The sequence below is a fragment of the Solenopsis invicta genome, chromosome 9 (assembly GCF_016802725.1).
Source record: "Solenopsis invicta isolate M01_SB chromosome 9, UNIL_Sinv_3.0, whole genome shotgun sequence".
Lineage (NCBI taxonomy): Eukaryota > Metazoa > Arthropoda > Insecta > Hymenoptera > Formicidae > Solenopsis > Solenopsis invicta.
Genome location: NC_052672.1, coordinates 16,962,300 through 16,977,011, shown reverse-complemented (window position 1 = coordinate 16,977,011; position 14,712 = coordinate 16,962,300). Strand labels below are relative to the sequence as shown.

The following is a 14,712-nucleotide window of genomic DNA, read 5'->3' as shown; positions in this document are numbered from 1 at the left end:
AGGAGGTCCTTGATTCTCTATTACGGCGAAATAAAGGAGCGACTCGTCCCAAGGCAGGCTTGAATATCGGCTTTTCTTCTTACCTATGACTTTTCTTGTCTAGAGGAAGGTACGTGATCTTCCTTACAACGGATATTTCTCAAAATCTGACTGCTGTTCGTGCAATCTAACGCCAGGATCGACGTGCGCATAAATTTCTGTAATCCGCTCGTGTTATCCTTCCGCGAGGTGAATCCTGTGCGATGAATAACTACTTTCACCCCCCGCAGTTTCCAGAACACGGGAATATTTATGGGGCATCCGCTACTAAATAAATCTTCAACTATACGTTCAAATCCAGATAATGTGTGCGTGTATTATGAACGTGGTAAACAATGGGATATGAATTCTCGATCTAATCAAGTGCATCCCGCTATGTTAAATTACGTTAGCGCGGCTATTTATATGCACGACGAAAGTTGATCAACGAGATTGTCTCCATCGGGAAAAAGATTCAATTTTCTCCTCGACAGTGGAAAGGAAAGTAGGTCGATCTCATTGGAACGCCCGCGTGTTACCGCGTGTGATAAGGCTTTTCCGAAATCACGCCATCGCGCCACCGCGTCGCGGCGCCGCCGCCGCACCGGTCGGAATTATACGCAATAACGGTGCGCGCAGGGCTCCTACTTGGTCGCGCGTGGAGAGCAGTCGACGGTCGAGAGCGAGAAAGTCGTCGAAGGATAAATGGGGCCGCCGCAGCCGCCGTATCCCGCGATGCGGGAGATTTCCCTCAGGTTTTCCGAGGAATACGAGAGACGTCTGCAGTGACATACGTGTCGTGGCGACACGGCCGCGAGAATACGATAGTTCCTGCGGAGAGAGCGCGCTGGGAATCCCCCACACGTGAGTGTCGCCGTGCGACGACGACGCTCGTTTATACGGACTATCAGTCCAAGACGCGATACCTAATGCGGTCATTTCCGGAAAAGCCGCAGCGAAGCGCAACGAAGGGCAACACGCTACGATGCGAGGCGGTTGCGACGCGCCGGAGGGGAACGAGACGCTTGGGATAGAGATAGAGAACCGCGCGCGTCGATTATTCTGCGAGAGGAGAGAGAGAGAGAGAGAGAGAGAGAGAGAGAGCGTTCTCGCGTGACCATCAGGACATGACCGCTAGCGCGCGTCACGTCCATAATCCTTCTTAAGTGCATCGGACAGTTTTCCATTTTTAGATGCTCGATCGTCTGGGGAGCGAGCGGGTAACACACGAGGAGGAGAGTTCCCCGATAAATAAATTCTCGACGTTAGATGGATAAAAATCCGGTGGGTACTTTCCATAAACTCGGGTTCCGTTTCACTTTTCCTTAACACGTCCGCGTCGCGAGGGTGAACGAACCAAGTCATCTTACGTAGCGTGGGATCTCCTCTCAATTTACAGCTCGCGAGGGACAGATTTCTGCTTTAAAACAATATCTTGGAGATACCCGCTGCGAAACTGGATGCCACCTGCGTTGGAGGCAAACTGGAAAGGAGCGGAAGGAGGAAAACGTGTTATATTCTCAATATGCACGAAAACGACCGAGGGTGAACGCACAGAAGCGGGATGAGAGAGAGGGGGGGGGGAGGGAGAGGGATGGCCCGTGATACCTCGACTGCCCCCGGGGACATGTAAACACAGGAGACACTCAACGCTCTGTCAATCGATGACGATGAGACTTGGGCTAGTCTCCAGCAGTCTCCAGTCGGCTGCGCCGTTTTTTCTCGCGCAGAGAGCCGTGAAAGGGGCGTAGTATTTTCCCACGTCTTGAGTTTCGGCGTCGAATTTCACGGACAATGAAGTCGCACGGCTGAATGTCGATGTTTTTCTTTCGCTGGGGCCCCAGGAAAATCGCAAGTACGGCGGCAAGAACGCCAACTTCTACTCGCGATTAACTTCTCCAAATTTTACAACATAGATTCTCGGCACGCGCGGAATAATGTCCTACGAGGTAACTTTTGCGTCGCCCGGGAAATAATTATGATAATCCGGCTGGAAGCGAGGCATGATAATTGGGAAAATCAACTTTGACCATTTTTCTTATATCTTTTACGCGATGGTTATTTTATCGCAGTAAAATTCCAAGTGTGTCCCATTAAAAATGTTGTGCATGTGCATGTGTATTTGTAATAAAAGATGTCTCATAGTTACCGCGTACATACAATACTTTAAGAGCCTATTTTAGAGATTAATTTGAGTTGAAAATCCTAAATGAGAATGTCGACATCATAATATATTTCAAGTTGTAAACGATCAAAGTTGGCTAATGGGATTGCGCAGAATTTATGCGTTCAAGACTACGCAATCTGTCATCTATTATTAATTTTCCTGGCTAAAGTGATATCGATTTTCGCTACTCGGTTAATTTTGCTTTTCGATTTAGATTTTATATATATTTCAATAATCAATTGATATCGATGACTTATTTTTAATAACAATATTAATAACGATATTAATAAATTAACCAATTTTTAATAGCAATATGTCCAATAACAAGTATAATTAAAAATAATTCTGATACATTTTCTCTCTCAATAACAAGTGCTAAAAGAAATTTTAATTGCATATTAGCAATGTAATAGAATAAGCAAGTTCAGATTCTGTTTATTATATTGAATAAAAAATAGATTTATTTAATATTTAATTAATTAATATTTAAAGAAAAAATATAATATTTTTTTAAGAACCTGCATAATTATATTTTTACTTGTACACATTTTTTATCATTCTTGTTATACATATATGTTAATAACATTTTGAAGCGAGCCATTGACCAGTCATGTGCGCTCGTGGATGAAATAAATCGCGGGAAATCTTTTTTCTATATTGATATTCGTTCTGCTGTTTGAATTTTAGATATGTTCCGTGGGGATTACTATACGTTCTGAGATTCAAGTTGTTCGTCGATAGTTTTCAACTTTGAAAATAATGAATTGCATGAATTCTTGAGATTGTAATTTCAGAACAGATTAGATCGCGCGATTAGATACGCGTGTGACATACGTAATAGTGGGCATATATAAAACAACAAGTATTTATTAAATATGCGTATTATTAATATTTAACGGATATTAATAATACGCATGTTTAAATTATATACATTTATTATTAATATTTAATTTAATTTTTTACGATTGATATCGTTAAACTAATTCTTTATTTGCGTGTATATCAATCTTTTTAATTGTATTACAATCGCATTAAAATCTTTATTTGCACAATACAAATATAATTTATTGATTTTTGATTTGGCAAATGGTTGACGGAAAATTATTTGATAAATTTTAATTAAGCATAGAAATTAGATTTGTGGTCCAATCAAATAATTATATACTATTTGATGCGACATCATTGTCGTTTCACCATATCGATCGGAAAAATCGAGTCTACCAACGCATATTTTTTGCATGGAATATCAAGGGACTAGATTTAATTCAGAACGATGCAATCATTCATCTTCCAGCTAAAAGCTCTTTTTTTTGCGTTTCAGGTGAGTATTTTGCGGAAATCGTTCTTCGAGATTTACGAAGGCACGGTATGAACGAAGGGATAGACAGAAAAAGGGAAGTTGCGAGGGAACACCTCGACCAATAATCAATGTTTCACAATTTGCCAACCGCCAGGTAATAAATTAAGCGAATTTTATTCGCGTCTGCATATAACCGCGTTAAATATTTACATCCGTCGCTGATTGCGAATAGTGGCTGTCCATTTCATCATTCATCGAAACGCGTGTTAAATGCCTGATAGTACACAGCTTTTCTACGTTACGTGTTTGCGGCGTGAAAATGCGTGAAAATCACGTACGGAATAAGAAAGTTCTAGCTTTGTTACAATTCGAGAATTCCAAAATACGTACTAAACAAAGCATCGTTTTAATTCCTAATTATTGCTTGGTACAATTACTCTGTATATTACATATAGTTTCAAGCAAATGTATAGAACTTTATGATAATAATTAAATTCCAAAATTTTTTATGCCGATGATATAAAATTTCAAGTTTTGGTTTCAATGTTATTTGCACATATTTGCTAATACTAATTTTATTACACATGGAAAAAAGACATTCAAAATAATTGATAAAATAGATATAAAAAGATAAAATTATACAAATGGTTGATACATAAACACATTTCATTTGTACAATGTCATAATTTGTTGAACTTGGATATATCAATGTCTTGAAACCAGAGCAGCAGATGACATATGATATAACATTTCCTCTAGATCAAAGCCATTGGGAATAATATTGGTCGTTTCAATTTCAAGGTATTACTATGTTACACAAGGTAAATGTGTGTGCATGAATCATCCCAAATAATTTACCCAAAATGTTTGCTGCATCAATATTTCCATGATAGCTAATTCGTCTAAAACGAGCATCAATATTTAAATGCAAAGATGTGTGCCCTTTCTTTGATTGATCCGTATCTTAAAATAAAAATCTTATTACTCGATATCTGTCTTTATTAATTTTATTAAGTACCAAGGATGCCGAACTCGGCGATAAACCGATAAAAAATCTTTTATTAAATATAATTTGGCAGAGATGGGACATTTAATATTTATTGATTAGGTGTAAAATTGTACGTGTATAAGTATTCGTAGACACGTGTATACACGTATGGACACGTACATGAACGTGTTCGTGAAAATCGATTGCGATGCGGCATAGACGTAGACAGACCGTGAGGGATGAGCCCGTTGGAACGAAATGTCCAGGGATGAGTTCTGGTGAGCGGAGGGAGAGGTGGCAAGGGAGGGTGAAGTGATACCGGTCGACCTGACAGGGGGTTCATTCTGTATTTTATGGCTGACTCCCCCTTTTCCTCCCCCCCCCCCCTCTAGCCCGCGCGCTTTGAGTGTTACTAGCGCGGTATAGCCATTGGCGATAAGGTGATAAGCTCAAATGTATTGGTTCCTATCAAATCGTACGCTTTACTGCTATAGGCAATCCCCATAAACGCTAGACGCATCCTCTACCTATTCCTCTATCTGCAGCGTATTTAAGGAAAGTATTTTTCTTATCCTTTAATCATCAAAACGCAATTTTATTAGCGTGCATTATGCCTTTAGATTTTGTTTGCTCTATTGTTTTATTCTCTCTCGTGAATTATGTGATTAAATCGATAACTATAACTGCGATTTAGTCGGAAGCGATCAAATGTATATTCAAATATTTCATTTGATCTTTCAGTAAGTAATTTTTTTATTTTTTTAAATTATGCATGTGTATATCTTCTATATACAAAAAAAAGGTTGTTTAATATTTAATAACAATTTTGCACATATACATACATCTTGACAGACTAAATGGATGTTTATATTGTTAGAGATATTTTACTTGTGTTATACATTATTTCGTGTAGGATACACCGTTATTTTTATTTCATTGCTTTTTACTTATCAACTTCCATTTTGTATACATTATTATACACATGCAGTTCTTACGTCATAGTTTCTCTATGTCGTAGAGCAAATTTGCGAGTTTTGTATTATACAAAGATTCATCGTACGGGCGCAGATAGCGCTCAGAAAATTAAATTCCTGCCACGCAGAACGAAGGGATGAGAAAATAGCAAATAAATTACGTTCAATCTCCATCATCGAGAGAGCGAAAGTGGAAGATAGAGCTCGATAGGGATACGATAGGGGGAATGGAGAGGATAGAAAGAAAGGATGATAAAGATGAAAAGAGAGAGAACGGGCTCTTGGTTAAGAAACTCGGTGTGTCCTGGAGAGCCAATAACAACTACTCCTAGCTTTTGTTAGGAGTTGGTTAAAAATACAAAAGAACAGTCTTTGTTTTACCCTTAGGTTTCTCACAGTGGGACGGAGATCACTCGTCGCAGCACTCATTATGATCAAACGCAATCAATTACTTGCTTTTATCTCGTTAAGCTCAAGTGATTTTAGCTTGAAAATATTTTTCATGTGCTCTTTATCAAATTTGGTAACTTACGGATTATTTTCCGGCGATTTGAAATCTTCTTGGACCTGGCGTAGAGTATAAAAGTAAATTTAGAGAAAACCTCTTTTATCGTAAATAGAGTACTTAATCGAATATATGTCATAGTTATTGTGCGATCGGACAAAGAAAAATTCAATAGATCCCTATTATAAAAACATTTCTATAATCTTATTTTGAATTTTTTTTAAAGATTATTAGACTTGAAAAATGAGGATATCTATATCCTCATTTACACTAAGAATGATAAAATTTCAAATTCCCATTTGACGCATATAAAAAACAGTGTAATTAAATCTTAGATAAAAGAGAGCATGTATATATCAGATGAGTATGTATATATCTTTTATGAAATTTTGGTTTGCTTTAGAATTTAGACCTTTTTCAGAATTCTTCAAATTTCTTTTGTATTCTATTCCTTTTCTCAATTTCGTTTAGTTTAAATCGACTAGTTTAAAATGACATTTTACGCATTCGTTTATGTTGAAATACTTTGGATTTGTTCACAATAAGCGCGTATTGTATAGAGATTTGTTTGAGTTCACCAAGTTTGCTAATAATCGCTGGGATAGTGGAAAAACTGATGAAAGTTTAGTAGCGTACATCGCGTCCAAAGTATCGGCAATCGTCAATAAAGTATTTCACGAGTCATTGAAAAGTTTACTCGATAAACGATTTTTATGCGCGCGATGCTCCTCGCAGTATACTCTTTGGTGAACATTGCACTTAATGAAAGTACAGAAAGTAATGAAAAAAGTCTCGTCAAGGGGTCAAAGCATGATGAACAGAAGGCGGCAATAAAGTTTGCTCCCGGTTTGATCATTATTAATCGCCGCGTCGTCGAGAACAAGCGGACACTTATTACGAATCGTAAAGCGTTAAGTTAAGCAAGGGAATAACGTAAGTACTTCTCTCAGTAAGAGTTTTCCGGGTGACAATATCCTTGTAATCACTTCCATCCGAAATTGGAGTTTTCGAGGCAGGCTTTCGGGGCCAACGAGAAATATCGCGCTGAGCCACGGATTTATAAGGAAACCCCGTCCACAATATTCGCCAACTTTCTCCGAAACGACTTTACTTCTTAATAAGATTCAACGTTCCAAAATGAAATTCGAAGCTGTGTGCAGGACGAAGGTCGTTTGGTGGCAGCAGTGTGCTTTTGCAAACTTTCTTGGCCAAACTTTCGAAGCTTCCTGTCTCTTTTTTCCTTCTTCTGAGGAGTATATCTCGAGCGAGTAGTTGAACGGGGGAAGGAGGAGGGGGGGAGGAAGGGGGTACGCACCTTGCGTTACACATAAAGCACTTTTATTTGTTGTCCTCCTTTGTATCCGGGCCTAACGCAGCTTTACGACGCGCTACTTGTTCTTACTGATTCTGTAGCTAACAATAAGTCAGAAGTAGCTCACGAATCCCATCTATTGCTTACCGAATGTATCGTACTTTACGCACAAGTTGCGAACGCCTCCTATGTAAGCTCGCTACAAAATACGACAGAATATTTAAGAGAGCGTATCTTCTCCAATCGTCGTATCGATCCTGCTTTATTAGCGAGAAGGCGACGAAGAAAGGCAACTTTGTCGCAATTCTGTGTCTGGAATTGATAGGTATTTATCGCTATCAGACGACCCGCGATCTCGCTACGTCTTCCTTCGTCTTCTCGTTACATCCGCGCTTTCAAACAGACCTCTCTCTTCTCGTTTCACTCGTCATTGCATTCTCTTTTCCCTTACCCTCCCTCTTGTCTATTTAACTCTATCTTATATATCAACCTCTGTGTTCCCTGGTCGGAGCTTACTAACTTCGCTCCCTCTATAACTCTCGCGAACTGTTATCGCCTCGTTGTGTACAGGGTGTCCCCATTTCCGCGATCGTTCGAGCATTTGCCACAACTTGGAACAGAAGCTCGCGGACGCTTCGAAACGTGAAATTGATTTCACTCAGAGTACCGCTAGATTATTATCGGCAGACGGCGTTATAATCTCGAGAAAGTTTATTCGCACTTATAAATCGAGTCTGTATTTGAGACTGGCTTTTGGACCGTGCTGGGAAATTACTTGGAAAATTTCGTATGAATTTTATTCGTGATTTAAATCGACTTCGGGAGTGTTCTCGAATTAAAACGTAAGATTTATTCTCGCGTGCGCGGCACCCACCATCGGACCGTGGATTCAGACGAGATTGCATAAAGAACGAGTTTGTGTTTCATTTTTTTTTCCTTTTCCGAAGGAAACCATGTAGAAGCCGCGATATTTGCCGACGTCTCTCTTCCTCGTTAAGCAGCCGGCTGTTCGGCGCAAAAGCGGAGGAATCGTAATTTTTCTTACATGCTACATGAATTTCCTCGAGAGCATTGCCATCGGCAATCGGCCGTGGACTGCGGCCATTGGTCGGGACCGTGAAAATAAAACACCGCCAAGGCGAAGGTGGTCCGGGATCCGAGAGAATCAGAGTTATCGACGTCGTACGACGCGGAAGGAAAATGAATGGTACGAAAGAAACAAAGGGTGGAGGAGCGAGAGTTTCGACAAGCGCGAACGAGAGCGGGCGAGAGAGAGAGAGAGAGAGAGAGAGAGAGAGAGAGAGAGAGAGAGAGAGAGAGAGAGAGAGAGAGAGAGAGAGAGAGAGAGAAGGAGGAGGATTGGACAACATTAGGGGAAAGGAAAAGGACGAGTAGGAAGTAGAATCGAATGATTCTGGCTGGCTGATCAATTTCATACGCTTGGACCTCCTATGGCGGGCTATCCATCACGTGGCATTTGACCCTTCGTTTCTTCGATTTTTCCTACCTCCAGCTGGTCGGCCGACGCGCCCCCTAATTCTCATCCTGGCCCCTTTTCACCCTACTCACGCTGTTTTATCCCATCGGGAGATCGCGAGATATCCCGGTGGTGCGACGGCAGCGCAGCGCGGCGCGGCGACGGGAGTGGCACAGATCGCTTCCGTCGTCGTCGTCGTCACGACGACAAAACGCCTGCAAATTGCTAGCGAGTTACGAAACGTTCGTCTCCCCCATGAAAATGAAACGAATCACCCTTTGTGCCGGCGCTGTCTTTTTTTTCCCTTCGTTTCTGTCATCGATCTTTCTTCATTAGCGGCGCCACGGATTACGGTGTGGTTTGTGCTAGCAAAGTTGTGTTGGCATACATATTTATATCGAAAAAAAGTTGCCGACGCTACCACCGTCATCGCCGTTGCTTGCCATCGTATTCGCCATCGTGGTTAATCCTCTTTTGTTAGTTTGGGTTGTCAAAGCGTTTTCGACTTTTTAATTTACCGCTGCGAGCATTAAAAGCAAAACTGCCGGCGAATTAAATTAAGCAACAAAAAAAAAACAAGAAAGAAAAAAATCCTGATGCCAATGTCAAAAAAAAATGATTGAAACTTTGGTTGGCAAAAAATGTGCAACGCACAATTGATTTCTACATATTTCTAATTGAATCGGTCGTTGTAAATAGGAAAATGTCGGTCATTGCAGATAGAAAAAGCTTTTCAAATCTTTTCGAACAATCTGATTAAAACGTACGAGTGCTTAGGACGATTAGACTCGCCTTCTCGAATCTCTACTGCAACTCGGGATATTTCGCAGATCTCGACTCGTCTCGGTGGCTCGTTCTGAAATCAGGGAAAATCGCAATTCAATGATGTTTTTACGACAGCGGAAAGCTGAATCTAAAGCTATAAAGCGCGATATTGTTCCGCAGAATTGCGAGCATATGCTACTTACGACGAAACTGAAACCGATACCGATACCGAGCGTTGCATTATGTGCGACCGATACTCGACGACGCGTGCACTTTCGGTTTGCGCGCAAGTCGGAAAACAACAGCGATTTTGCGGAGAACAGTGGAAGGGCGGGAATAAACACATTCCCGTAGTATAGCACAGTACGGTAGTACGTGGGTTAGAACACGGGCTACACGGGATTTATCCCCGGGGACATATCCGCGAAGTTACGCCGCTTGTGGGAGCAATGGGATGCCGAGCGTACGTGAACGTCGCGTCCGGAAGGAACGTGTGTATCTTTAATTACAGCGAGTATCGCTCCGAGATAGAACACGTGCAAAAATATTGATCAGGATGATGCGCTGTGATTCGGCGATCAATTTTAATTTACGACGATCGACGGGGGAAGGATCGTGGAAAGTGGATTTTCTGGATAATCTTTCTACCGCGAATTTCGCTGCGTTGGAAGCGATCAATTAATTTTCTTCAAATAACTTAACTCGATCAGTTTTAACTTGTAAATTTTTATCAGTTAAATTTATTAAATGTGTGTGTGTGTGTGTGTGTGTGTGTGTGTGTGTGTGTGTGTGTGTGTGTGAAGGGAATTTATATTTTATTATTACATTTAAAAGAAAAATTATCCTCGTAACATTACACGCAGGAGTATATGCTAAATATGCTAAATATTGTTCGACTGTGCCGGGCTTTTCCGATACAATTTATCGTTGTTTATTTTTGCACAGATTAAATTGCAGCTCAGAGGAGCTTCAAACGTTGAAATAATCACTTTTGTTAAAATTTAATATTGTCGAAAGTTTAGAACAGCGCGCGGCGCGGCTTTCAGGATTATGCGTGCGCAATTCCGGCGATAGGAAAATCCTTGGAGACAAGTGAGATACTAGTCGTAAACAGTTCTCTCAGCGTTGTTGATATATTATTCAGTTTTAAAGAGATCGTCCTGTTCCAACTATCCGCGTGATATTCTATTACGGAAGGTTACCCCCCTGGGATTTTATCCTGAGAAACTAAAGTCGCCATGCCTCGTATGCGAACCGAGTCGTTACTGTTTGCGCTGCGTCACGTAATTTCTATTTTGTATTCACACCGGGAGCTTGTATAACATTTACGTAAATGACTTTTCAGAAATATATTCGTAAATTGTTCTTGTGAGATATCGGTAACGACAATTCGTTAACTGCTCGGCCGACCAATCTTTTCTAGCGGATGAATCGGAATTTGCCTTTTGTTCGTTTCAAAGTAAAAAAATGTACTCGTACATGAAACATGTCATCCCCAACAAAAATGTCACGCAGGCAGATTTTTTTTCAATTTAATTTGAATGCGTAATAGCTTACGTAATTTCTTTTTGTGAGTATTACATATAGTCGACATACAATTTAACCGCCGAAATTCATTCAATGCGATAAACGCGCGTGTTATTCCACCCTGTCATGTCCCGCTATGAAAGCTCTTTTCACCGAGCTTCCATTCTACTCTAAGCACATATTGATACATCCGTATACATGTGATAGTTGATATTATATTAAATCGTCGCATTCATCCGTCCATATCCACGCTTGATCTAATCGTGCCGTATTAATAAGATGCTTGCTATCATCTCGAATCTCCCACAAGCAGAGGGGGATCACAGTTTAACTACCTCTAATTTGCATTTCACCAAACTATTCCGCTCTGTCGTTTCTGCGAGCGTGACTAACTGAGCACAAGTTCCAAGCATGAATTGTCATTCTTGCAACAATTAGGCTGCAAGACTATACCGTAGAAACACTGTGTGATGACTATTGTACAGATAAATATGTAAATGTAAAGATAAGGCAGTGTTGACCCATAAAGGCGTATATCGTAATTTAGATCGTAAATTTCCTTGTTGCAAGGAAATCTTTTATAGAAATTGATAAAAATAAAATTATTGGTAGAATCACCGAATTCGCAACCAGAAAAAATGAAAATCAAATTATCCAAGATGGAAAATTTAAAATGTTACAGACTACGTCAGTAGTAGAAATAATTACGATAACTATCGTAAGTAGGTCTGTTTTCAATAATAGACTGCATTAAAAGTAATACAGTATTATTTTGACACATAATTGTTGTTTGAAGAATAAAAAGATGTTAATGCAAAAATAAAGAAAGATGAGATATAAAAGGCAGGAGAAAGATAAACGGATAGTCGTTTAGAGATTGTGTTGTCAGGGAAGTTTTCGCGCAGCATGGAAAAAAGGTAAACCCCTGAAAACGATTGTTTGCGAGGGACGGGGAAGTTCTTATTACGGTAGAGCGTAATCGCATTGCGTAATTGGAAAGTATACTCGAGGTAGGAAATTCGGTGTAACATTTTATGATAACTTAATCCGCGTGCACAGAGGGGAAGAAGCAATCGCATTATTGCAATGTAATTATATAAATTCCAATTACGCAAATTGCTGCCGAGCAAACGATTGCTCTCGCCAAGGTGGAAATTGTTCGTCGCCTATAAAACAGCAGACAAGATTATCAGCTCGATATAAAACCGATAACAGCATCGCATTGATCGCGAATCCATTAACGATCACGCGCGCGCCGAGTATCATAAATTCCGTTCTCACGAAATCATCGAGACGACAAACGACGACGAGAGTCGTGCGTCGGATTATGCGTCGAGAGACATCGGAAAAGCTTGGCGCGACATTGCTCGTAGACGGCAGGTAACCGATCGGGATAGAAGAAGAAGAAGAAGAAGAAGAAGAAGAAGAAGAAGAAGAAGAAGAAGAGAGGAAGAGAATTTAGGGGGGAGAGAGGAAAAACGCGTAAGGGAAGAAAGAAACGCGACGGAGGTAGTGTGGTGAGATCTCTTGGCAATTTGTCTCACCCCCTCTTTTTCTCTCGAGCGACCCGTTCTCTCTCTCTCTCTCTCTCTCGCTCTGCCTGCTCTAGCAGGCTCTAGCAGGGTTGTGACTATCGATCTAGCGGGTCCGTAGGGTGTGGTTGTGTTGCCCGTCGTCGCGACGCCTTCGCTCTCATCCTATTCTCTTCCCTCTTTGCCAGTCAGATCGAAATACGTTCGGCACGTGGCTCCGCACTTCGGTGCACGCGCTTTACTTTGCAACGTCGACTGGTGCTGGCTGTTGCTCGTCCACTGATCCATCTTCATCCGACCATCGGCCTTGGGGTGATTCACGTGACTGGGACACGATGGCCGGCAAAGTCAGCAGAATATTTTGCACGAATACACGCGCGGGATTGCGCCGTGCGCCGTGCAAATCGATCTCGAATAAAAGTAAAGAGAAAATAAAAGTTGCGACCAACTGTCGAATATTTTGATTCCAGTAAAATGACGCTCGAATATCCGGATATTCGAGTGAAACTGCCCGATATTCTTGATACTATTCTACCTTAAGGATACACGTATAAGCAGGGTCTTACAAAGTTTCTTGTTTTTATTGCTACTGCTTACACTTTTCAGACTTTTTCTTCTTCTAAATTATACATCAAATTTTTCTTTGCTTTTATTTCAATGTTTCTTCTCATAGTTCTCTCATTTTACAATTCAAAATGAAACTTGAACAAATTTGCGGCCAACTATCTGTAATAATGTAGAATTTCACTCTCATGCGGTATCACCTGCATTGCTATACTTCACATAACAATACCGCAATCCGGATAATACAGAACGTTGTTTAATCGGGCTAGAAATGTTTCAATTATCGCGTTGGGAATTCTAGAAACACGTGCAGCAGCTTCATGGATTAACAGCGACTGTGATAAATGAAGAAGGAAAAAAGATTAGAGTAAGGACGTTCTTACGAAGAGAGAGAGAGAAGAGATTGAGAAAGAGAGAGAGAGAGAGAGAGAGAGAGAGAGAGAGAGAGAGAGAGAGAGAGAAAGAGAGAGAGAGGAAATGGAGAGGTGTACGAAAATGGCAAACGGCTTAAATCATTATGATCGTGTTTACAGTCGCTAAGCGTGTCTCGCGACACGTGCCGGGATACTGTTCACTGAATACCAGCCCATCCTTAACCTAACTCAATCTCAAGAACCCGACGACCCATTCCCTTTCGAAACACGCTCTCTGTTGCTAGTATTAAAGCCCATGTGACAGAGCGTATCAACGCAAATATCCCGGGTGCATCTGCATATACGGTAGCGCCTTAACGGATCGGTGTGCGCGTTTGTAGACGCGGACGCACGTAGCCCTGAGCTGTGTGTACAGGTGTCCAATGGAGATTACAGTAGGACATGTTTGAGAGATTTTAGACAGAGCGGAGAAAGCTATAGAGAGAATAAATACTAAGCTGCTAAATACTGAGCAGTACTGTATCAGTCAAAGGAATTGCGATACTTTTCACATATGTATCGAGGTAACGAGTATTGTGTCAAATTATTTTCTTTTAACATTTAATATAATGGTTACAATTTTTAAATTACTTGTTAATTCAGAGATTCGAGAAAAGAAATATGACGAATATTAATTTTTAATATTTAATTTAATCCTTTTTAATTGATACAGCATTGCATCGTGTGCAATACGCTCGATTAATCTTCGTTACTTTGTTCGCCGTTTCGCGATTAGATTCGGGTTTACAAATTACGATCAATAGTGCGGTTTGAAAATTGCAGAGGCTCGAAGAGTCGTCAGTCACTGGATAAATAGATTGCTGTCAACACGAATTATGAGAAAGTTGGGTTGCGCAGGATGCCATGTCGACCCCAGAAGAGATTGTAGTTAGTCGCAGGTTTGCCTTGTAATATGTTGTTTAACACGACAGTTGACAGGTTGCAACGGTACAGACTCGGATGCGCACGATATCGATTTAGCATATTTGTTAAACTTATTTTCTGAAAGAAACTTTGCAGAATGAAATTAACTCGGCATTAAGAGAGAATAAAATTAATAAGATTGCGTTCCTTGTATCCAATATACTTTCCTTGCGGAGTATGAGATAAAGTGTAACTATAATATTTTTTTTATCTTATCAGAAAGAATGTTATGAGATGATGAACGCG

General features: G+C 40.6%; 1 protein-coding gene and 1 long non-coding RNA gene across 3 annotated transcripts in view; one reads left to right on the top strand and one right to left on the bottom strand.

Annotated features, from left to right (window-relative positions):
- The window catches only part of LOC105201834 (ubiquitin-related modifier 1), a 66,607-nt gene extending 61,723 nt beyond the window's left edge, over positions 1-4,884 (top strand). For both annotated transcript variants that reach the window (XM_039453371.1, XM_026133247.2), the window contains exon 6: positions 3,507-4,884. In XM_039453371.1, coding sequence (XP_039309305.1) covers positions 3,507-3,510 — 4 coding nt within the window. In that variant the 3' untranslated portion in view covers positions 3,511-4,884. The remainder of the gene's footprint in view (positions 1-3,506) is intronic.
- The window catches only part of LOC120358628, a 98,417-nt gene continuing 88,570 nt past the window's right edge, over positions 4,866-14,712 (bottom strand). The window contains exon 3 of the long non-coding RNA XR_005575527.1: positions 4,866-9,597. This is a non-coding gene — a long non-coding RNA (uncharacterized LOC120358628). The remainder of the gene's footprint in view (positions 9,598-14,712) is intronic.